Raw genomic sequence first — 26,464 nt, forward strand, 5'->3', positions numbered from 1 at the left:
TTTCCGAAAGTGAAAACAGTGAATCTGAGAGCTCCGACAGCGATAAAGAAAATGAATTGGCACCTGAATGGAGTGAAAATTTAAAAACTGTTTCTTTCAGTGATTTTTCTGAAGAAACTGGACCAAGCCACAGACTTTCCCAGAAGAGTAAAGCCTTAGACTATTTCTTTTTACTTTTTCGAATGAGCCTATTTGAAATCATTACGGCGGAAACGAACCGTTACGCTAAATGTAAACAAAGCGAAAGAAAGGATAGTTTGTGGTTTCCCACAACCTTAAATGAAATTAAGGCCTATTTTGCCATAAATATTATTATGGGTATCAGAAAGTTACCCAGAATAACAAATTCTATTGTAAAATTTTGTTGTATACCCAATTGAATATTAGCTAATAACCCATTTTCTATAGCGATGTTTGAAAAAAATTTTAATAATTTTATATTTTGTTGAATTTACCTGTATCTACCTGCAATTAGAGTCACTTTGTGACAAAAATTATAGTATAGAATTGGTTGAGAACATTTCATTAAATTATCTTCCAAAATTCACGTTAATATATTAATAAATAAAAAAGTTATAGTTGTTTAATGAAACCAGACTAAATTTATGATTATGTTAGAAATTAATTGAAACACATAAGGGGTGTATTTTGGTCAGAAATATAGTAACGAAAGGGTTAAGTACATGTATGATGTATGCAACTTCAGTTACTGTTCTACTTGGACAAGTACATCAATATAATCACCCAAAATATTAGGATACCTATTTTGTAACTGAGGCTATTCATATAGTGAGTTTTTGTAAAGAATAAATCACGTTTCTCATGTTTTCATATTTTTAGGTTAATGCAAAAACAGTTATCTTACATGCTTGGCCGACAACAAATTTATATGGAGCTTGATGAAGGCACACCAGAATTAGAAGAAATAAAGGATATTATGTTTAATACGCATTTGAATGGTCACTTCTTGGCCCTTGGTAGTGAGGTAAGTCAATAACTTTTGATTAACTGAATATTTTTCAGGGAGTTTACAAAAAGGGCCCATTGCATCAGAACTAGATAAGAAGAATGTTTGTTAGATTTACATTCTCTCTCTTTCTCTTATATTTTATCAAATCTATATGATGTCTCAACAGATTATGACGACAAAATTATTTTAGAGCATTAGTTATATATTTCTACATTGAATTCACTCTTCTTATTAGTACATTTATATTCAAATGAAAATTGACCCTTGTTTATTTATAGTTAGATTGGTTTTAAAACAAATTTCATGTTAAGTGTCTGTAAGAGCTTACTGCTGTCCTGATATTAATTTGTTACATCAAAGATAAAAGTTCCTGCCATTTCAGTTAGTTCCATGAAACTTTTTACTTTATAAAATCAATTACGATACAAAGGCATCTTTAACAGTTTGCTGTGTACAAAGATATTGATGAAACCTAGGAGTCAAAAGAGAGTTTTCAATGCAATATCTGTAAAACACATTGCCCAATCAATTGGTTCTTAACAAAATCTTCATTGCTTGCTTGAGGCTATTTGAATTCACCTACTATGCTAATGCTATTGAAAAAGGCATGACTGTCACAACTCATTTCATTTTCTGAGACCTCTGAAAGTGTGCCTATTTAAGGAATCATTATTGTATTCAAAGTCTTGTGAACTCCTAATTTTATTTTATTTTTTTAATCTTTTTTCTTTTCTCTTTTTTAACTTTTTATTTTTCAGTTAGATATTTTAGAACCAAAGTTACCTGAAAATATCTATAAAACTACATCTGAAAGTAATCGTAAGTTGATATCACTTTATCCATCTAGTTTTTATTTTATTTTTTAATCCCCCCCCCCAAAAAAAATGCTGGATGTTTTCATTATAAAACTTGCTGTTAAATAGCTCTGGGATGTTTTTTGTTTTAAACAGCGATAATTGAATGGCTATGTGGTGAAGACGTTAGTTTCAGAACCGCATGGTCTGGGGTTCACTGCTGCTGTATGGATGCTGGTAGTGGGTGTCCTCTACATTATCTATGGATTGACTGAAAGCTTCGCAGTGAAATTTCGTAGGCGGAAACTCGAAGAATCCTGCTCTGTGTGTATGTACATCTGCACTGGAGCATCACACACTAGAGTGCACTGGCAATAGACACTCTTAAATACCTGGCTAGCTTGCTAAAAGTAGTCAATAGTTTCTGTTACTTAATTGTGACATAATTTGCAATGTTGAATGTTGTTCAGAAAGTAATATCCAGAGTAATTATGGTTTGGAGAAATTTCAAGGCGCTGTTGCCTCTACTAGCAACAAAGTCATTTCCCTTAGAGTGAAGGGTAGATTTTATGGTGCTTGTCATAGAAATATGATGCTGCGTTGTATAGTGAATCATGAACTCTGAATGCAGAAGAGTTAAGAGGAGAGCACTGGTTTGGAGCACACAGCACTTCCTTATGCAGCAGTCTTCTGCTATATGCATCACGTGCCCATACCAATGCATCCTTCTGTCTTGTATACAACACCCAATTTTACTCTCATTTTATCTGTACTCTAGAGTTCACACACAATAACATTACACATCCATCAGAGCATGGTTGTCTCATTTCTTTCTAGCCTTCACAACTCTTCTGCATTCAGAGAGCTCTTACCTCTGCTGGTGACAAAGGGCCTCTGACTCAGAGTAAAAGGTAGACTGTATGACGCATGTGTACGAACAGCCATGCTACATGGCAGTGAAACATGGGCCGTGACTGCTGAGGACATGCATAAGCTCACAAGGAATGAAGCCAGTATGATCCAATGGATGTGTAATGTCAGTGTGCATACTCGACAGTGCAAGTACCTTGAGAGAAAAGTTGGACCTAAGAAGCATCAGATGTAGTGTGCAAGAGAGACGACTGTGCTGGTATGGTCATGTGGCGAGAATGGATGAGGATAGCTATATGAAAAAGTGCCACACCCTAGCAGTTGAGGGAACCTGTGGAAGAGGAAGACCTGGGATGAAGTGGTGAAGCACGACCTTCGAACATTAGGCCTCACTGAGGCAATGACTAGTGACTGAAACTTTTGGAAATATGCTGTGCTTGAGAAGACCCGGCAAGCCAAATGAGACCATAACCTCATAGCCTATGCCAGGGGTGTAACCAGCCCACTTATGCATACCTTTCCTTCATTGGACACTAATCTCTGCTTGCGAAAACCTGTTGGGGCAAGTGAAATCGAAATCAAATTAATGACTGGCATCCGTGCTAGTGGAGCACTAAGAGCACCATCTGAGCATGATCGTTGTCAGAGCGGCTAACTGGCTTCCGTGCTGGTGGCAAAAAAGCACCATTCAAGCATGATCATTACCAGTGTCACCTTATTGGCACTTGTACCGATGGCACGTGAAAAAACATTTGAGTGAGGTTGTTGCCAGTGCCACTGGACCGGCTCCTGTGTAGGTGGCACGTAAAAAAATACCATTGCCAGTACCGCCTGACTGGCCCATGTGCTGGTGGCACGTAAAAGCACCCAATACACTCTCGGAATGGTTGGCGTTAGGAAGGGCAGCCAGCTGTAGAAACTATGCCAGATCAAGATTGGAGCCTGGTGCAGCCAACTGGTTCACCAGTCCTCAGTCAAATTGTCTAACCCATGCTAGCATAGAAGCAGACGATGATGATGATGATGAGAATTTGACTATATATTAGCTACTAACACAAACTTGGCTGTATTGATATGGAATTTGCTTCTTAACCATGTGGATTCAAGTTCTATCGCACTTCATGTCCCTATATGCAAATTCCTTTTACTGTAACCTGGTACTTCTGACCAATGTCTTATGATAAACAAAAGTAGTGTGGAAACCTGTTTGAGTGTGTGTGTGTGTGCACATGAATATTTACGTTCTACACCTTTGGGTGGTAGTCCAAGTACAAACAATAACCTCATGTTTACACTTCCTGTAAACAATACTCCCTGTAGGTCCATGCTTTCAAAGATTGATGAAATAATAAAGAAAATTTCTCTACTTGACAAATAGGTATGGGTCAGTGACAGGAAGGGTATCTGGTTATAAAATACAGACTCAACAAGTCTCCCTCTGACCCATATCAGCAAGAACAATGGATGTAAAAGTATATATTTTAATAGTTTAATGCTTTTGATGTCAACCCGGTTGAATCTGGCTCTTTAATACAAATGTCTTGTTTTCAAAGTCTGAATTAAAATCTTCCTCCAAACCTTACTCACAATTTATTTTCCTAACACTAGCTTAATGATAACTAAGTTATTTTACTAAACTCTTTGTTATATTTAAAATTAATTGAAAGAAACACGGAGCATCTCAACAGAAATATGGTAGCAAAAGGGTTAATGTTTACACATGTAAACAACCTGCACATGTGCACCACACCCACACACTTTTAGTAACTTTAGTACCTCACTTACAAGGTTACAGTTGCTTTATTTATCCTGTATTTACTCCTTTACTAGTTCCTGCCAGTCTGATTCATTTATTTTTATAAAAGTTTTAATTTGCTACCCGTTTTACAGGGACAACTATTGGATCCGGTAATGTTGATTCAGCCCGGCAAAATTTGGCTGCCTCATTTGTTAATGGATTTGTTAATGCTGCCTTTGGCAAGGACAAACTTATCATGGAAGGTAACGAATGGCTTAACAAGAATAAAGATATTGGTAAGTAATTAACATTTATCTGCTTACCTGTTTACTTACTTCATACTTCACCAAAAAAAAACGGTGTTTATTTCAGCTTCCTTTCAATAATCTTCAAGGTTGGCTCCATTTCTTTTGATTTTGTCTTCTTTCAATTGTTATTCTTACGCTTTTTAACTTCACTTACTCTCCTTCGTTATCACCACTGACAAAGTGAACTCCATTGGAATTATAAGTGAGATCAAAAAGAGGAGACGTCGTTTCAGTCACTTCATAGCAGTTTCTGATTGCATCTTCTATATTGATTCTGATATTTGACTGCTACTTATTTTATCAATCTCTAAAGGATGAAAAACAAAGTCAACCTATGTGGGATTTAAACTCAGAATAAAAAGGAACATAACTAAATACTGCAAAGCACTTTGTTGTTCTTTTGATTCTGTAACCCTTTAACCACAATATAAAATAATGATCACATTCCCTCTGTAGAGAAAAAAATATGATTTAGATCTGTTGCAGTATTTTTTTTTTTTTTTTTTGCCACAAGGGCAGCTTGTGGCAAAAATTTAAAATCATTATCATTACCCCAAGCTGCCCTTGTGGCAAAAAAAAAAAAAAAATTTTAAATCATCATTATCATTAACCCAAGCTGCTCTTGTGGCAAATATTTAAAATCATTATCATTACCCCAAGCTGCCCTTGTGGCAAAAATTTAAAATCATTATTTTCATTAAGGATAGTATTAACATCAATTTGATTGTGTTAATTGTTGTATTAATAACAGGTAACAGTTATGTTGTCAGTAAACCAACTCCTTGACCTAGTTCCACTCTTTGACTAACATTTGACTTACATTTCCTAAGAAAGTAACACCTTCATTGCATAATGCATTTCACTGAACTAGCAACTTATATAAGCTTGGTTTTATGTTCTTTGTTAACAGGTATGTTGAGTGCTACTGCATCCCTTGGGCTGATTCTTCTCTGGGATTTAGATGGTGGCCTCAGTAAGATTGATAAGTACCTCTATTCACATGAAGATTATATTAAGGTATGGTTATCTACAAATGTTTTCTGTGCATTCTTTTTATTTCTCTTATTGCTGTAAATATATATACTCAGATGGTGCTTCACTCAATCACTGCGGTTTCCTGCTATTTTTTGCATTTAGGTAAATTTTTAATTCACCCTGATGTATGCGAAGAGCAGGAGATTCTAAGTAGTAGTGACACAGAACACCATCTGTGTATAAATAATTACACTGTACAATGTGTATTAAGTACTTTTTTCTTTTATTTGTGAAATAAGAAATATCTTTTTTAGTCTGAAGTGAAGGCTATGCCCATAACTAGCCACACGAAAACTATAAATGTCTTTCATTGCCACATAAAAAGCATCCAGCTCTAAGTAGAATCAAATATAGTATGCAAGAGAGAAAACTGCTGGTATAGGTATGTGATGTTTGTGGAGTAGTTGAGTAAAGAAGAGGCAAACAATTCAAGTGGAAGTATTATGTGGGAGAGGAAAACCAAGCAGGATATTGGTTATAAAGTGGTGAAAGCTGATCCTCAAGAGGCTGAACCTCATTAAGGAGATGACAAGGCCAACAATTTTGGGGGAGGGGACATGTCAAATATGTCAACCCCAGTACTTTAATCAACTGGTACTTACTTTATCAACCCCAAAAGGAGGAAAAGCAAAGTCGACCTCAACAGGATAATAATGATAATAAAAGCAATTAGTAGCAGGACCTGTGGAGATTCCATAGAAACAAAAAAGTGAAGAGGAGCTATTTAAAAAGAAAAGATGATTTGCACTTTTATTGCATATAAATCTTGTTGCCTGTGCAATAAATGATACAAAAATATATAATAACAGATTGCACAATTCTTAATACACATATTATTCGTTAGTATTTAATTCTTTTGAAACTGCAAGATCAATATATAATTCTTTTCTAATCTAGGCACAAGGCCTGAAATTTTGGGGGAGGGCCAGCTAAGATCAACCCCAGTACGCAACTGGTACTTAATTTATTGACCCCAAAAGGATGAAAGGCAAAATTGACCTTGGCAGAATTTGAACTCAGAACGTAAAGACAGACGAAATACCACTAAGCATTTCGCCTGGCATGCTAACATTTCTGTCAGCTCGCTGGCTTAAGATCAATATATAATTGAATATTCCTTATTATGCATTATTTTATCTTAATTATTTTACATGATTAATTTCAATTCCATTGCAAATGAAAAAAATAACATCCATGGCTATTTTGCTAAGTTGTTTTGCTCCATTAAAGTAACATATTGTATGATTTTAAAATTTCCTTCTGCTAAACACTTCCGTCTTTTTTTCTCTAACTCTTACTTTGACAAAATTTTTAACCATGTAATTCCCCTCTTCATGTCATTAACATTTCTCTCTTACTCTTCACCTCTCACTTCCACTAATCATCAGCTGGCTATCTGCTTCTCTCTCTCTCTCTCTCTCTCTCTCTCTCTCTCACACACTCCCTTCCTTCTTGCTCTCATCCCACCACCCCTAAAGTGTATTGTGTGAACAAATGAACAAGCAGAACTATAATAAAGATTGTTGTTTCTTTTCCTTTCAGGCTGGTGCCCTTCTAGCTTGTGGTATTGTAAGCTCAGGTGTACGCCATGAATGTGACCCAGCTAGAGCTCTTTTAAATGATTATGTTCTTGATTCAAAATTGATCATGCGTATTGGTTCAATTGTTGGGTAATATATATTTCAGTTTTCACATTATAAATTAGCCATCAAGATTATAATATAAATGATATTACAATTATAAGTAGCAATTTAAAAAAGAAATAGAGCAATGGGCTCACTGTTGCTTTATTTCTCTTCAATTAGAACTTAAAATGTTGAATATTGTTAATCCTTTAAGTCTAGAATCGTTTTTGTAATATTTATTCTTTGCTATTTTATTTTGTAATCAAGAAATTTAAATTTTAGAAACAAATTCATTGCATAGACTTCATTATATATTTTGTTGTTATTTGTTCAGGAATTCTTTTTCTTTTTCATCCAACACAAAATAATTCACAAAATAAGCACCAGTATTTTGATAATGATTCAATCTACTATACTCCTATTCTCTTGCAAAATTTGGTGCTGTACTTAGGAAGAAAGGTTTCCTTTTATTTCTTTTGTCAAATGATGATTTTTTTTTTTTTTTTTTTTTTTGCCAGATTGGGTTTAGCTTACGCTGGTTCCAACCGAGAGGATGTCATTAATCTGTTACTCCCAGTTCTTGGAGACAGTAAATCTACAACTGAGGTATGCTGATGTATATATTTTGTTTTTCACATGTGTGTGTCTGTGTGTAAGATGGTCGGTGGAAATCAACATTTATAGGGCCATTAGATCTTAGAGACATTGTCTCATTGGCAAATTATACCAGCCCATAAGAAGTTCAGTATTTTGAGGGTTTTTTTACTGCTTAAAGAAGGGAGGGCTTTTTGATGAATCCTCCTGAACTGTTGGAAGGAAAAGAGAAAGATATCAAATTGGAGGCCCGACCCAAATGCTTGCAAAGCGAGTGAACACTGTTAAAAACACTCATAGTGCTAAAGCAAGCAGTTGATTGAACCAAGAACTCAGTGCACAGAGTGCCCAAACAAATACTGCCATGCATATCTTGTCTGATGTTCTAACAATTCTGCCAGTCCACACCCATGGTCAGATTCTTTTATTGACTCTGGAAGGATAAAAATGCAAAGTTGATCTCGATTGGAACTTAGGGTGCAGAGGTCTAGAACTAACGCCAGAAGCTATTTCATTATATCAAATGGATATTTCGAGTTGTCTTTTGTTGCAAAACATTTGTTTCAGACCAACTGAAGGTCTTTGGCATCCAATAGGAAATAAATTCCTGTCTGCACCACCATCCGTTTGTGGCCGTTGCCAGTGCCGCACCGACTGGCCTCGTGCCGGTGGCACGTAAAAAGCACCATCCGTTCGTGGCCGTTGCCAGCCTCGCCTGGCCCCCGTGCCGGTGGCACGTAAAAAGCACCATCCGTCCGTGGCCATTTGCCAGCTCCGTCTGGCACCTGTGCAGGTGGCACATAAAAAGAACCCACTACACTCACGGAGTGGTTGGCGTTAGGAAGGGCGTCCAGCCGTAGAAACACTGCCAAATCAGACTGGGCCTGATGCAGCCTTCTGGCTTCACAGACCCCAGTTGAACCGTCCAACCCATGCCAGCATGGAAAGCGGACGCTAAATGATGATTTTCTGCTTCACTGCTATGTTGTCACATTTGACTCTTTAGAATTGACTTTGTAACACATTAACTAGCATTTTTATTTTTAAATCATGCTGTGTGGTAAGAAGCTTACTTCCCAACCACATAGTTCTAGGTTAGTCCCACTGCATGGCACCCCGGACAAGTGTCTTCTATTGCTCTGGGCCAACCAAAGGCTTGTGAGTGGATTTGGTAAACAGAAACTGAAAGAAAACCATTCTGTGTGCCTTTGTGTCTGTATTTGTCCCCCACCACCACTTGACAACCAGTGTTGGTGTGTCTATGTTCCTGTAACCTAGCAGTTCAGCAAAAGAGACCAATAGAGTAAGTACCAGGTTTAAAAAAAAAGTACTGGGGTCATTTCAGTTGACTAAAACAAATACATGTGCCCCAGCATGACCACAGTCTAAAGACTAAAACAAATAAAAGCTAAAAATACACATTTATTTTAATTAGTGTCACAAGCACAGCTGTGTGGTAAGTTTACTTCTCAACCACACGGTTCTGGGTTCAGTCCCACTGTGCAGCACCTTGGGCAAGTGTCTTCTGTTAGTGCCCCAGGTTAACTGAAATCTTTTAAATGGATTTAGTTGATGGAAACAAAACAAAACCTGTTGTTGATGCGTGTGTGTGTGTGTGTTACTGTCGCCTTGCCTTGACATCACATGATAGTTGTAAATGATTGTCACCATCATACAAGCAATGTTCTTTCTTTCTAATCATCTGTGAAAGTATCCCTGGTTATAGGGAACTATTACCTTACTTGGAAATAGGTAAGGGTTGGCAGCAGGAAGGGCATCTGACCATAGAAAATCTGCTTCAACAAATTTCATCTGACCCATGTGGGCATGGAAAAGTGAACATTAAAACGATGCTGCTGGTGGTGGTGGTGGTGATGATGATGGCATATTCTATTTATATATTTCAGATTATTGGAATGGCTGCCCTTTCTTGTGGTTTGATCTCTGTGGGTAGTTGCAATGGAGACGTCTCTTCAACCATAATACAGAAAATGATGGAATGGCCTCAAGCAGACCTCAATGACACATATACGCGATATTTGTCTTTAGGTCTAGCTTTGACATATCTTGGTATGTATATAAATAATATGGTATATAGATATGTAATGACATCTCAACTGTTACTTTATGGACACATTTGATGCAAAAGAGCTAATTAATAAGCAACTATTAACTATTTTTTGTAAATATTTCCAGAAATAAGTCTTTCTGCTGATGGCAAATAATTACGTAAGCATTGAGCCTTTTGTGTAGTTATTGTTGTTGCGATTTAGTCCCAGTTCAGCTCTGTTTGAGCAGATCTGTGATGCAAGCTGTTCCAGTTTTTACTGTCCTACCTTTTTTTTTTATACTCACACTGTATTATTTAACGTTTCCTTTACTGAAAATGGTTGAATCTGATTTTAGAATGATTTGCCATTTATTTCTAGCAAGTTGACTGATTGAGTAGGGTACCCTCATTAGCTTATCTTCTTAATTTCCATAAAACATTTCAGGATTTTCCGTTCAATTTTAATTTACTCTTTCAAAGATTGCATTTGAATGTTTTAATTAAATTTCTCAAATGTAGGGTTTCAACCGACTTTGAGAGTAAATATTGTAATATTGAATTTTGTAAACACTCTAGGCTAGCATAAACACTCTGGCTAGCATAAAATAGTCTGTGAGAAAAATACAATAAAATCTATCTTTAATTGTTCAATACATGTTGTAAATATCTGAATGGTTTCTTATTATTGTACCATTCACTTAAAGTGGAGGGAGGTGTGCTGATCACTTAAAATGAAAGCTGTAGAAGAGGGAGACCCACAAAGATATAGGACGAAGGTTTGAAGGCTGATCTCAAAATGCTGAACCTTACAAAGATGATGACAGAGGACTGAGATATGTGGTGCATTGTGTACTAGAAAGGAATCACCCACCACAACAGAATTGAGATCCTAAAACCTAGGTGGTATGTAAACAGCATTGGTGCTGGTGCCACTTAAAAACCACCTGTAATAGTGCCACATAAAAAACACCTTGTACACACTGGAATGGTTAGCATTAGGAAGGGCATCCAGCTGTAGAAACCAAGCCAAAATGGACCGTGGAACCTGGTAAAGCCTCTAGCCTTTGAGTTGCTATCAAGTTGTCCAACCCATGCAGGCATGGAAAATAGACATTTAATGATGATGATTGTAATGTATAAAATTCAAAGAACTATGACCTTTATTAATAACGCAACTTCTATGTAGTTGCTTGACCTAATAAAAATGGCAACCAGATCTCCTTCAAACCATACTCTTTTTAAAAATATAAAGGACACATTGGATAATATAATCTATATTCCCCCACAAAAGACTGGAAGGTCACAGCTGGAGTGCCTCTAATCAGAGGTCTATTGAATGGGAGTCAATCTGGGGTTTGATTCTTCATATATAAGCATGAGTAAGAATTGCAATGCTGTGTATCAGTGAATAAGATTTACACAATGGTTAGATAGGGATGATTTGACTATTAAGAGATACATATTATGTAATTTTTGCTTCAAATCAATATTCTTTATCCTCCTTAACACTTTGGTATACACTTTCTATAGCTTTTTAAGTCTCCAGCATTCAGACCCATATATCTATATGCTTTCTGTAGCAGCTATAAAACCTGTATTTTGATATCCACAGTATAGAAAACAAATATATCTAATGACATCTTATTCAGTACTAACAATGTCAATTCACTTCTTTCTTTACTGTGTCATTTTATGCTTTCTTCCCATGATCCCAGATATCTGAAGTCATTTACACATTTCAAGTTTGCATCCTTTTATGACTTAGTGAAAATGTACCATTGTAAACAGAAACCATTAAATAATGCAGGCCCAAGTTTGTGTGACTCTTCTTGTTAGCAAAGAAAATATGTTGTACATAAGTTATTACTACAGGCGCAATGGCCCAGTGGTTAGGGCAGTGGACTCGCGGTCGGAGGATCGTGGTTTCGATCCCCAGACCAAGCGTTGAGAATGTTTATTGAGCGAAAACACCTAAAGCTCCACGATGCTCCGGCAGGGGCTGGTAGTGAACCCTGCTGTACTCTTCCGCCCCAACTTTCTCTCATTCTTTCCTCCTGTTTCTGTTGTACCTGTATTTCAAAGGGCCAGCCTTGTCACACTCTCTGTCATGCTGAATCTCCCCCGAGAACTACGTTAAGGGTACACGTGTCTGTGGAGGGCTCAGCCGCTTGCACGTTAATTTCACAAGCACGCTGTTCCGTTGGTCGGATCAACTGGAACCCTCGTTGTTGCAACCGACGGAGTGCCACGACGATGACTACATGCAGCTGCAGCTGGAGCTCACAAATGTATGGGTTGCAGAGATGAGAACAAGGAAGCATGGAGAAGACTGGACAACGAGACACATGTGTGCTCAACAAGATATGAAATGTAATTTCAGCAAAAAAGACACAGCAAAGGTGATTTTAGAAGACAACTGGGCTTTTAAAACTTTGTCTGCCTCAGAGATATTTACATTACAGATAGTGGATTTCTGCTAGATGAAAATAGGCTTGTGATGTAGGCAGGGAATTAGACATCACATGAAAAAGCATGGAATTTGAACACCTGGAAATAAGAGTACTTCTGCAGTCACTTGATCAGCAAGAAATAGTAGCTAAATTGTTATTAAATTAAATGAAATTCTAGATATATCTATATATCTATTATCTATTAATATATAAAATAGAGATGTGTGTGTATTCGCTTTTCACGTGAAAATGGATGCACCAATTACTTCCATACTTGTGATGCGTGAATAATTTGACCTCGGACATATAATAGGGTCTTCATTTGATTTTTCTTATTAGAACTAAAGAATATTGCTTTATATCTATGATTCACTTCTTTAAAAAGGTTTCTCAATGTCAACTTCCGGTATTGACATAAAAACGGCGAAGTCTCTCACTCTCTATTTTAATGTTTGCTATTTGTAAACAACTATGATAAATTACTTAAAGAGATATTTATGAAGTTCACAAATTTCAATATTCGGTACAAGATAGTTTTTAACGTACTTTTACTTATACGATTTTTTCATTCCGTGTTTATCTCATTCACACACACACACACACTCTTTCTCTCTTTCCAGGTTTGATTTCGTTCTGAATTCGCCCACTTCATTAATTTCCATAAAAAAATTTTTTTTATTTTCTTTTTGCACGTCATGTTCACCTCTATGTATGGAGGGTTACGGGTTAGGTGCTGTGGACTCGCTTTACCTTCTCCCATTTTATGATGAGTTATTTCCCATGGAAAGACCCCCTCCCCCATCTTCTCGCCTTTTTTTTTTTTTTTTTTTTAACCCCGCAAAAATACCACTTTCGGATACGGAGATTCTGGAAAATTGCCAAAAATCGGCATTTTGAAATTTTGTCCCCTTCCTACCAATGCCTTCATTTTTCTCTTTAATCCCTAACCACAAAAAATTTTGGAATTTTTTTTCAGAATTATAATCTCTGTATTTTTCTGCATATTTTGAAAAAAAAATTCTGAAAAAAAATTTAAAATGAAGAAATTAGGGGTGGGGGGAATTTCAAAATGCCGATTTTTGCCTTTTTTTTTTTTTTGCAGATTCGTATTCTCCATAAACGAAAACGGGGGTTTGTGTAGGAAAATAAATAAATAAAAAAACGGTGTGATTTTGGTGGTGTACAAGAGGAGGTCTTGCCTTTCCTGTCCAGGCACAAAATTTGACATAATAGTATATATTAGTTATAGACTGACTTTTAAGAAAAAGATTGTGAAGCTGTCTTCTTGCAATTCACAGACGATATTGTCGGGCCCCTTATATTATTAATAATATCTAACTGGTACAAGTAAGTTAACGTCCAACATGTTTGTTTATATTCGCGAGTGCCCGTTTTCCGCATTTCATTTTTTACTATAAAATATTTTAAAATAGATTAGGCGCAGGAGTGGCTGTGTGGTAAGTAGCTTGCTAACCAACCACATGGCTCCAGGTTCAGTCCCAATGCGTGGCATCTTGGGCAAGTGTCTTCTGCTATAGCCCCGGGCCGACCAATGCCTTGTGAGTGGATTTGGTAGACGGAAACTGAAAGAAGCCTGTCGTATATATGTATATATATATATGTGTGTGTGTGTGTGTTTGTCCCCCTAGCATTGCTTGACAACCGATGCTGGTGTGTTTACGTCCCCGTCACTTAGCGGTTCGCCAAAACAGACCGATAGAATAAGTACTGGGCTTACAAAGAATAAGTCCCGGGGTCGATTTGCTCGACTAAAGGCGGTGCTCCAGCATGGCCGCAGTCAAATGACTGAAACAAGTAAAAGATAAAAAGATAAAAGAAGATGAATCTTCCTAAGTTTTTGCATGCTTATGTGTATGTGTGAGAGAGAGAGACTGATATTTAAGAGGCGCTCTCTCTCTCTCACGCACACATACATACAAGAAAGATGTATGCCTATTTATTTATGTATGTACGTATACATGACAACACACCACTTCACTCACACACACGTCCATTTCATCTGATGTTTGATACTATATGTGTGTGTATGCGTGCGTGCGATATTCCACAATCGCCAGAAAAAAAGCAGAGGAATTTTCTTTCTTGATGCTCCTGGTGGCACAGGTAAAACATTTGTAACATTGCTTCTCTCCAAGGTAAGGTAAAGAATATGAATTGCAGTTGCTGTCTGGCATTGCTGCCACCATTCTCCCAGGAGGACGAACAGCTCATTCTGCTTTTAAATTACCACTAAACCTGATCACAAATGACAGTCCAATTTGTAAAATAAGCAAAGATTCTGGTTCACCAGGGTGTGTCATAATGGAAGAAATTTAAATGATGTATTTATTCTTTTTAATTTAAAGGTAAACAAGAAGCCGTTGAAGCTACAATTGCTGCTTTGGAAGCTGTGGTTGAACCATTGAAATCTATGACCCAGATGTTAGTAAATATTTGTGCTTATGCAGGTAAGATGTAAAATATTTTTCTGTGGCCTTGAAAAAGTATTTACATGCATACTATACAGTAAAGTTTCCTTTGGCACTTTTTTTAATTGATGACGCAGCAAGTTGTGAGGAGGGGTGCCGGTTCTGCTTTCAGCAGTGAGCAACACTTAATATGCGTACTTGTGGTTATGTGATATATACCAGTGGAGGTTAACTCGTTTGAGCTTGGATATTAACTGTGAACTGTAACCAGCAAGCAGAAACTCAAAAGACACAGACCATCTATTTTCATCAATTCAGCTTCGTAACTTAAACGTCTTATTTTGATACTGAAAGGTAATAAGTTATTTCCCTTGAAGCTCAAGTCTACCAGAGTGATTTTTTTTTTTTAATACAAATTCTGTAGTCCCAAGGTTACTAAAACTTGAAAACTTGATTTACTTTTAATTACTTTTTTTATAGAAACCTGTAAGCTTCATTTCATAATTCTACAAAAAGAATAAAGAACGCGCACACATACACACACACATGGGGACATCTGGTGGCCAGGAGGTAATCATTTCTACATGATAATTGGCATGAGGAGAACTTTGAATTTAAAATCAAGGAACAAATTTCTGGTGTTATATAATGATATATACCACTATTTCGCTCTCATTTGAAATTGTCAGCAGGGAATATATTTTCCTTTTAAAGATATCACAATTGCTCCTTTAACAAAACAGATTTTTTTTGTTCACTTGAAAAGGTAGATGTCAAGTAATGATTGACAGAATCAGCAGAACTTCATATAAAGTACTTTGTGAGATATAAGTTATGTTCTAAATTCACTTTTCAGGTTGTCTTTGCCTTTCATCCTTTCCGGGGTCTGTCGCTTTAATAGAATTCTACTGCAAGTGCCAAGAGTCAGTACTATATATAATGAAATTATTGTATACAGTGCTCAGGTGCACCACAACCTGTCAGAAAGTGCATATAAAGTACATGCAGTAATGTAAAAATGTCTGGAAAGTGAACAATGTATGAGTCAGATACATGCTTGTGTGTGTATGGAGGGGAGAAAATCAGGTGTAGTGTTGGCGAATCTCAGAAAGCATGAAAGTTTTGAAGGATGCAGTGCTCCGACAACTAACAACTGATGCCGGCAGTTTGTTCCATGCTTCAGCAACTCTCAGCGTGAAAAAATGTTTCCTGAAGTCATGGGAGCTGTGCTGTTTTCTTACTTTGTAAATATGTCCACGGGTGTTAGATGGGTGGAGTTTGAAAAGGTGCTCAGAGTTGTATGATGGTTGATAATTTTTATCTATTGAACCATTGAACATGGTGACAGTCCAGTGGCTGAAGCTGTGAAAGAATGGACACAACTTTTAATTTTCCTTCTTAAAAATATTTATACATACATCTGATTGAATATTTTTTTAAAACTAAATTTCAGGTACTGGTAATGTATTAAAGATTCAGCAACTTCTACATTTATGTTCAGAGCATGATGAATCCAAAGATCAGGTTAGTTTTAACATATGAAAGTCACACTTGTCTTGTGTATGTTGTTATTTCTTTTTATGTATCATACCTGGTTTTGTGGAATGGTTATTCAGCTTATAAAGTTTTATGTTATGGTAAGAACAATAGATTTAAGATGTCAGCTCCTAGTATGTTGAACTTACAAACTAGTTTCTTTTCATATTTGGAACTAATTCTGTAAGAAAGATATTGATGTTATGTACTGTAAATCCTCAAGTATAGTCCGCCCTTGAGAATAATACGCAGGGGATTTTTAGGGGGCTGTACCTCTGAAAAACCTAAACCATGTGTATAATTCACACCCCTTCTCTAACTTGAGTCAAGGAGATCTATATAACGTCCTTGGTTTGTAAAACTGTATATGGTAACGTCCTTTATTATTATTGTATATATAACATAATGCAAACGTGTAGCTTTTTTGTACATTTTGTTTGCAGAAAATAAAGAAATAACAGTAATAAAAGTAATAACATTTCATAAATGTTGCTTATTGCAAGTTATGGATGATTCTTTTATGACTTCATTGCTTTCAGGCTTAGCTTAAGGTATTTTCGTGCCCGACATCACAAAATGCGTCTGAATAAAAATTTGCCGGACAGCAAATAGAGACTCGGACATTGCTTAGAAAATATTTTTCATTTTTAACCTCGTATATAGCACGCACTAGGGATTTTGACCTTCAAATTTTTTTTGGGGGAAATGTGGATTATACTCGAGGATATACAGTAATCTTATTTTCCTTATCTCTGACTTTAGGGATGACTTTAATGTAAAATGTTTTTAACATTGAATTTCAGGATGGTAATGATAAAAAAGAGGACAAAAAGAAGAAGGAAGACAAGAAAGATGAGAAAAAAGACAAAGATGATAAAGACAAAGATGCTGTTCCTGCTAAACCAGATCTCTCAGCTCAACAAGGTGAGTTTTTTTTTTTTCTTATTGAACTGGCGGTGCCCCAGCATGGCCACAGCTCATAAGCTGAAACTAGAATCAATCAATCAATCAAAACTATGATAATGATAATATTGTATACATTGCTCAGGTGCACCACAACTTGTCAGAAAGTGCATATAAAGTACATGCAGTAATGTAGAAATGTCTGGAAAGCGAACAATGTATGAGTCAGATACATGCTTGTGTGTGTATGGAGGGGAGAAAATCAGGTGTAGTGTTGGCGAATCTCAGAAAGCATGGAAGTTTTGAAGGATGCAGTGCTCCGACAACTAACAACTGATGCCGGCAGTTTGTTCCATGCTTCAGCAACTCTCAGCGTGAAAAATGTTTCCTGAAGTCATGGGTGCTGTGCTGTTTTCTTACTTTGTAAATATGTCCACGGGTGTTAGATGGGTGGAGTTTGAAAAGGTGCTCAGAGTTATTGTTTCAGAGTTAAGACATTTCTGTTTTGGTTATCAAATTACATTACTCTTACTCTCTTCTTAAGCAGTAAAGTTTATATGGTGTAATGGATATGGTATTGGACTACTTGTTTAATACATTATTAGTTCAAATCTGCTGTGTTTTTGGAGAGAACATTTTATTGTGATTTACTTCGTTTTTGCCTTGCTGTCAGAAATAGTTAGCATAGTAGTTCTCAATCTTTTTGACTTAGTGGGATGCTAGAGGTGAAATAAAAAGAATTACTTGTGCATTTCTGTGGAAAGTTTACCAAAAACCTTTGTTGATACCAACCCACTTGAGGTCATTCCTGTCTAATGATAGAAAATATATACACATCAAAATGTTCCAGTTATATTATGTCCCAAATAATAGTCTTTCCATTTGATACTCATTTTGTTGTTATTTTATATTACATGTCTTAATTTGTTTGTTTGTTTTTTTCACAGGTTTTGCTGTTATAGGAATTGCACTTATTTCTATGGGGGAAGAGATCGGAGCTGAAATGTCTTTCAGAGCTTTTGGACATTTGGTAAGTTTTGTTTTATAAAGTTTTTTTTATTTCATGAAGAAATCAAGCTCTCTCTCTTAGACACTGGCATAGGTATGTGGTCAAGAAGTTCACTTCTTATGGTATATTGGAAAAGTTTCTACCATAGCCCAGGTCAGCCAAATCTTTAAGTGTATTTGGGAAAGCCCATCACGGACGTGTGTGTGTGTGTGCATACTTGCATATGTGCATGGATATGTGCTTGCCTGTGTCTCCTTGTCATCACAATAGTTGTAAACAAGTATCACCATCATACAAGCAATATCACCCATTTCCAATCATCTGCGAAAACATAACTGGCCATAAGGAAATATAAGGTTGTCCCAAAAGCTCGTAGAAAGTCTTGGAAAATAATGGTCTTTATTTTGAGGAATAATTTTTGTTGTTTTTGTTAGTACTTGGCGAGTAAAAATTCAATTTTCGCAAGTGTTTACGAACTTTTGGGACAACCTAATATCATCTTACTTAGATACAGTTTAAGGTTAACGGCAGAAAAGCCATCTGACTAGAAAATATTCCTCACTGAATGAAAGAAATGAACATTAAGACGATGATATATATATGTATGTATCATAGTCATTGTTTTAATGTCCACATTTCCATGCTCACATGGGTCAGGTGGATGCCTTTACTGTTACCAATCTTCACCTTCTTCCAAGTAGGGTCATATTACCTGATGTTTTGACATGTTTTTACAGAATATTAGGAAAAAAGGACAGCACATTTATGACGGTGGCATTTGCTCATTTATAGCTATCACATGATGTTAAAACAACAAAACAATAACACACACACATATTTGAAACTTTCTGATACTATCTGCTAAGGCACAATGGCCCAGTGATTAGGGCAGCGGACTCGCGGTCGTAGGATCGCGGTTTTGATTCCCAGACCGAGCGTTGTGAGTGTTTATTGAGCGAAAACACCTAAAGCTCCACGAGGCTCTGGCAGGGGATGGTGGTGACCCCTGCTGTACTCTTTCACCACAACTTTTTCTCACTCCTACTTCCTGTTTCTGTTGTACCTGTATTTCAAAGGGCCGGCCTTGTCACTCTGTGTCACACTGGATATCCCCGAGAACTACGTTAAGGGTACACGTGTCTGTGGAGTGCTCAGCCACTTACACGTTAATTTCACGAGCAGGCTGTTCCGTTGATCGGATCAACCGGAACCCTTGTCGTCGTAACCAACGGAGTGCTTCCATTCCACTAAATCAATCACAAGTCTTTGGTCAGCTTGGGGCTAGTAGAAGACAAATGTTCAAGGTGTCATACACTGGGACTGAACTTGAACACGTGGTTTGGGAGCAAACTTCTTAACCTGTCATACCTGCACTTATGTAAAAAGCACCATTCGAGCATGACTGATTCCAATGCTGCCTGACTGGCATGTAAAAGCACCCACTACACTCTCTCAGTGATTGGCATTCAATGTCAGTCTTTGTATCAAGAATAGTCTGTCTCTGTATCAATAAATTTTCAAAATAATCAAGTAACTTCATAAATTGGAATTCAACTTCCAAAATGTTCTAGCCTGGAACTATAATGGAAGTTTACTAAATAAAATCTTTATTATTGTTAATTAATGTAATAATTTTGATTGTGATAAAGGTTTCTTAATTAAAATTAAATATAAACACATTGACATATGTACTTTGAGATAGGCTAGTGTCATAGAATTTGAAACGGTTTAAGAAACAGTCTGATACCCTTCTTAACACCAGCTGCCTTTCATGTTGCAGTGGCGTGAGTGCTTTTATGTGGCACCAGCACAGGACTCTTGCAGAACAGTCCTCTTTGCCAAGGGATATGGCCTTAACACTTCTGCTGTTGAGGATGGGTCTTCTTGCTGAGGACAGCAAGGTGCTAGTTATCTTGATCTTCATCTGATTTTAATTTTAAAAAGAACTCATTAAAGCTTTGGTTTTTTAGATGCTTTTTATTATATATGAGCATATTTTGTACAAAATGTAATATCAAAAGTTAATATTTCGAATTATAGTAATCTCCTCTTGTAGTACAGCACTATGTGTTATATCTCTATATATATAAACAGCAAAATGTCTGTCTCTGTGTGTATATCCTTTATACAAATCCACAATTTTTCAGTTAGAGAGCTCGCACTTTCTATGGTCATTCAAAACCGTCCAAGGGTTGTCGTGCACATCTTTACATTTCCCCAGTCACCCCGCAAATCCATTAAAAATCAATAGAAGTGACTTTTTTGTGAATTTTCTATCCAAAACCCAATCAAAATGCTCGAAACTTGATACGCCAATTGAATGCCTGCTAGCTGTATGTGATTGGTCGGAGATTTGGACAGTACTCGCATGTATGTGCGCACACATGCAGCTGTATATGCATGCACTAGCACTATGACCAGCATTGCCAGGTCATAGTGCTAGTATAGTATTAAAGTTTTTAAAACAATTTAGGCCTCAAAACCAAGATGTTTTAGTATACATGGTAATGTGTAATTTTTGGGTTTTTTACACTAGTATATAATTGTTCGCTTTGTTCTTGGTTGATTAAATTGAAATATTCTTGTCATTATCTGCTTCCAGCTACGTTATGGAGAACCAGTTATTCGACGAGCTGTTCCTTTGGCTTTAGCATTGGTGTCAGCTTCCAATCCCAAACTACAGATTTTGGATACCTTAAGCAAGTTTTCACATGACAGTGATTCTGAAGTCAGTTATAATGCTATTTTAGCTATGGGTATTGTTGGTGCAGGTAAGTCAGCACACAGATTTTATTATAAATTACTGTTGTATTTTTTCTGTTTGTTTGTTTGTTTTATTTTTAAGTGTTTCAATTTCATCTCTTGTTTCTACATTTTAAAAGGCAAATACTACCACAGGGAATCTTCCTTTAACCCTTTAGTGTTTAAACCGGCCATATCTGGCCCAATATATTCTACATGTTTTATATTCAAACTGTCAATATCTAGCCTCTCACACCTAACCTACAATGTCATTTGAAATATAAACAATCACATCATTGAAACCTCAAAGCTATAAGATAATGCATGATTAATTCAAAACAATTTGAGTGGAAAAGTATTACCTTTAACAGAGTAATCTGAACACTAAAGGGTTAAAGAAAACATAGTCAGCAGTGAAATTAGAAGTATTGCAATTGTATTTTCACGAAATTGAAGTGCATGGGAAAATGCTGATCAATTTCTGCTGTTAGAAAATATTAACGATTAACCTGTTAGCATTTAAACCAGTCATATCCAAATGTTCTACCTGTTTTTTGTTCAAACCAACCAGATTAACCCTCTCCCATTTACCCTACAGTATCATTCTAAAAATAAACTATGTCATTAAAATCTCAATGCTACAAGATAATGCATGATTAAATCAAAGCAATGTGTGTAAATTAGCATTACATTTGACAGAGTAATTTGAATGATAAAGAGTTAAGTGATTGACCACACAATCATTTGTTCAAAGTTTGTTCCAGCTGAATGAAGTATGCTAAAGTCAAAGTAAGATGTTCCACACAAACACTTCACAGTTGAGTTAGTATCAAGGACACAGTTTCATGGAATTTAATATTGTAAAATGATTTTTAAGAAAAGTTTTATCTCCACAAAATGGTTATTTGTACATAATAGCTTATCATATATGATGTTTATTGAGATAGATTCAGAATTACCTGCTATGTGTAAACAATGACACAAGCATGGTTGTGTGCTTAAAAAATTGGCTTCACAACCATGTGATTTTGGATTCAGTCCCTTCGTGTGGCACCTCAGGTAAATGTTTTCTACTCAAACCTCATGCTGACCAATGCCTTGTGAAATAATTCAGTGGACAGTAACTGTGCAGAAGTATAGTGTATGTATATATGTGTGTATGCCTTTGTGTTTGCTTCTTGCTACTTGGCAGCCAGTCTTTGTTGGTTTATGTACTTTCAACTTTGCAGTTTGACAAAAGAGGTTAACAGAAATTGTGTCAGACATAAAATAAATACTGGGATCAATTTTGACTAAACCCCTCAACACAGTGCCCCAACATTGTTGCTGTCCAATGACTAAAACAGGTAAAAAAGATAAAAGAAAACAAACTAAACTGAGGTATTTAACGGAAGGGGAAAAAGTCACCATTTAAAATCCTTACCATTCTACATCATGTATGGAGCAGCATCTTAGATACATCCAAATAATAGGTGCCATTTGAAAGTATTATTATTGTTGGTTTTTAGAAAAAAGTAGAAAATGTATTGATCAATAACTCAAATAGAGTATTATAAAATGACATCAATTTACATCCACCAGAATTTGTTCAAATGATTTTGCTCTGTCTTTTCCAATTCTAACTGCCCCACTTCTCTTCCCTCCTACAGGTACAAACAATGCACGATTGGCTGCCATGTTGCGTCAGCTGGCTGGCTATCATGCTAAAGATCCAAACAACTTATTTATGGTACGCCTAGCACAAGGTTTGACTCACTTAGGTAAAGGGACTCTCACTCTTTGTCCATATCATAGTGACAGATCTTTGATGAGCCCAGTAGCTGTTGCAGGTTTGCTGTCTGTACTCATATCCTGTCTTGATGTTAAAACCAGTAAGTAGATGAATTTACACTGTTATACTTTAATTACTATGTACAGAGAGAAAGAAGCTAATCTGGGAAGTGCTGTCAACTTGAATTTGATATAACAACTGTGGTAATGTAACTGGCCAAGCTTGCTGCATTGAGTTAGATCTTCCTGCTTGTACAGCTTGGAGCATTTGTTACTTTTTCATGTTGCATACGCTATTGGTAAAATTGCTGCGTAGCAGAGAGGGGAAATTGTTGTAAATAGTGATGTTTGGAAATTTAAACTCTGATGTTATTCATTTCACATCCAGCTCAACTAGAATCAAACATATAATTCCTTCATTTTCTGTTGTATTATCTCTAATCAATCAAGTCCATCAATGTGGGATTAGTTATACTGATATGAGAAAAGTGGAAAGTTTGAAGGATTTCAAATTTTTTTCTTAAGGTTATTAATTAAATGGCTACAACTAGAAACCAAGTAAATCTGAGCTGTAAACACAGCTAGCTAGAAATTCAGCTATACTCTGTCATCCAGACTTTTAAGATAGCTATTTCTTTACTACCCACAAGGGGCTAAACACAGATGGGACAAACAAGGACAGACAAATGGATTAAGTCGATTACATCGACCCCAGTGCATAGCTGGTACTTATTTAATCGACCCCGAAAGGATGAAAGGCAAAGTCGACCTCGGCGGAATTTGAACTCAGAACGTAACGGCAGACGAAATACGGCTAAGCATTTTGCCCGGCGCGCTAACGTTTCTGCCAGCTCACCACCTATTTCATCATCATTTAATGTCCATCTTCCATGCATGCATGGGTAGAACAGTTAGCAGGAGCCGACCAGGTAGAAAAACTACCCTAGGCTATTGTGTCTGTTTTGACAGATATTTTACAGCTGGATGATCTTCCTGACACCAACCACTCCATAGAGTGGACTTTGTGCTTTTGACTTGGCATTAGTACAGGCGAAGATGGTTTTTACAGCTGGATACCCTTTGAAACGCCAGCGTAGACTGGATGCTTTTAGAATGGCACCAGCACTGGCAGGGTAACCAAGTAACTCGCAAGACAAGGAATTATGAGAGGGGCAGGGCATTTGAGGAGAGGAACTTGTCAGAGGATCAAAGGTTTGAGTGTGACTAAGAGACAGAGACACAGAAGCAGGTGTCTTGCCACAACAGAGGGGGCATTAAAGATGATCCAGTATCGGATGATGAAAGGTTAGAGTGTAAATTATTTTCTATATTATATGCCTGTTTATTTATATTGATCTTCAGTTTAATTAGTTCTTATTGTAATTATTATAAGTATTTAAAGAATGAAATTCATAGTATCTCATGCTAATAGCTTCTCTGTTTAATACTTGTGTTAGAGGTATGATGAATAGTGAAATGTAGGCAATGAAGAGAAAAGATTTTCAAGCAAGAAAACGTTATGTGTAAGACAGATCTGAAGTATTAATAGAATGTAGAAGCCATAGAGGCATCAGGCTTTTTATGAAGGGCCAGTTTGACTGATGCCTTTAGATATACTAAGAAAATAATCATCATCATCATCATCGTTTAACGTCCGTTCTCCATGCTGGCATGGGTTGGACGGTTCGACCGGGTATCTGGGAAGCCAGAAGGCTGCACCAGGCTCCAGTCTTATCTGGCAAAGTTTCTACAGCTGGATGCCCTTCCTAACGCCAACCACTCCGAGAGTGTAGTGGGTGCTTTTTACATGCCACCTGCACTGGTGCCAGGCAAGGCTGGCATCGGCCATGGTCGGATTGGTGCATTTTACGTGCCACCTGCACGGAAGCCAGTCGAGGCGGCACTGGCATCGGCCACGATTCGGATGGTGCTTTTTACGTTCCACCGACACGGAAGCCAGTCGAAGCGGCGCTGGCATCGGCCACGATTCGGATAGTGCTTTTTACGTATCTCCAGTCCGGGGGTCCTGGCATCTGCCGGGTGCCAGTCATAGGATTGGTTCAATTTCGATTCCGATTTCACTTGCCCTAACAGGTCTTCGCAAGCAAATGTGGAAGACAAAATGGAAATGTTGTCTGGACCAGCACTTGATGTTAGAACCATGTTAACAAAACCCTAGGTGAAAAATATGTAGTGGTGTAGTTGTACATTACCTAATAACTCATTGAGGAATTGACAAGAGGGAAGCAACAGGTGTGTAATCATGTACATTGACTCTTATACTAGCATGAGTCGAGAAGGGCAGAGAGCAGTAGATATGGTAGTAGTGGTGGTGGTGGTGGTGGTGGTGGTGGTGGTGATGTTCTCAGTGCTTTTTTTTTTTTTCCTCATTCTTTCTTTCTAAATAGCAGTAAAACATTGTCTGATGTGTTTCAAATTTATTTCTAATTTCAGTTATCCTTGGCAAGTCCCATTATGTATTGTACCATTTAGTATCTGCTTTACAACCCAGAATGCTTGTAACTTTTGATGAACAGTTGAAGCCAGTTGGTGTATCTGTCAGAGTAGGACAGGTAAGTTCCTATAGAAATATGAAGTTATTTTAATAAATTTTTCTTATGGATTTCTCTTGCCTCTGCAAGGGAAACATAAGGGAGACATGGTGTGCAAAAACACAGTCCAGATGTATGTGTGTAAATGAGATATGACATAAATGCTAAAAGATTAAACATTGGATCACACATTTTCTTTAATCATCATCATTTAGCGTCCGTTTTCCATGCTGGCATGGGTTGGACGGTTCAACTGGGGTCTGTGAAGCCAGAAGGCTGCATCAGGCCCAGTCTGATCTGGCAGTGTTCCTACGGCTGGATGCCCTTCCTAACGCCAACCACTCCGCGAGTGTAGTGGGTGCTTTTTACGTGCCACCTGCACAGGAGCCAGACGGAGCTGGCAAACGGCCACGGACGGATGGTGCTTTTACGTGCTACCAGCACGGGGGCCAGGCGAGGCTGGCAATGGACACGAACGGATGGTGCTTTTATGTGCCACCGGCACGGAGGCCAGTCAGGGCGTGGCTGGCAACGGCCACAAATGGATGGTGCTTTTCACGTGCCACCAGCACGGGGGCCAGGCAAGGCTGGCAACGGCCACGAACAGATGGTGCTTTTTACGTGTCACCGGCATGGAGATATGGTATAATATTTTGCTTATTAGCTGGTATAAATTCTCATCACTTCTTTTTTATTTAGTTGACATTTATATAAAAAAAAACATTTTGATTAGATATAAACTTTTTTTAACTCTTCCGCTCTTTTTCTTTTATCACTAAACCTATGCAAGTTATGGGGCCTTATAGAATTTTGTTACATCCGTTTACATTTTAAGCTCAAATATCTCAAAGGTGAATTTTGCCATTCATTTTCCCAAGGTTTATAAAATGAACACTAATTGAGCACTGAGATCAAATAAATCTTTTCAAAATTTTGTGTCCTTGTCCCAGTGTTAGAAATTTTTATTAGCAAGATATCACAAGATATTGGGTTATTTGGAGTGTTTGGTATGTACCATATTCTTGTCAGTAACATTGGTCAGTCCCCCTCCACCTCCTTTTATCTATAGTTAAGCCGTGTGGAGCAAAA

At 37.2% G+C, this 26,464-nt stretch overlaps 1 protein-coding gene across 1 annotated transcript in view; it reads left to right on the forward strand.

Moving 5' to 3' along the window:
- Positions 1–26,464, forward strand: part of LOC115211842 (26S proteasome non-ATPase regulatory subunit 2) — a 46,082-nt gene that overhangs the window by 16,481 nt on the left and 3,137 nt on the right. Inside the window, exons 7-20 of the mRNA XM_029780560.2 lie at positions 841–985; positions 1,729–1,789; positions 4,525–4,668; positions 5,591–5,697; positions 7,258–7,385; positions 7,859–7,946; positions 9,842–10,004; positions 14,801–14,902; positions 16,317–16,387; positions 17,203–17,323; positions 18,250–18,332; positions 20,914–21,082; positions 22,703–22,924; positions 25,278–25,396. Of these exons, the coding sequence (XP_029636420.1) occupies positions 841–985; positions 1,729–1,789; positions 4,525–4,668; positions 5,591–5,697; positions 7,258–7,385; positions 7,859–7,946; positions 9,842–10,004; positions 14,801–14,902; positions 16,317–16,387; positions 17,203–17,323; positions 18,250–18,332; positions 20,914–21,082; positions 22,703–22,924; positions 25,278–25,396 (1,723 nt within the window). The remainder of the gene's footprint in view (positions 1–840; positions 986–1,728; positions 1,790–4,524; positions 4,669–5,590; positions 5,698–7,257; positions 7,386–7,858; positions 7,947–9,841; positions 10,005–14,800; positions 14,903–16,316; positions 16,388–17,202; positions 17,324–18,249; positions 18,333–20,913; positions 21,083–22,702; positions 22,925–25,277; positions 25,397–26,464) is intronic.

This window comes from Octopus sinensis, linkage group LG5, assembly GCF_006345805.1.
Source record: "Octopus sinensis linkage group LG5, ASM634580v1, whole genome shotgun sequence".
In the NCBI taxonomy this organism is placed as follows: Eukaryota; Metazoa; Mollusca; class Cephalopoda; order Octopoda; family Octopodidae; genus Octopus; species Octopus sinensis.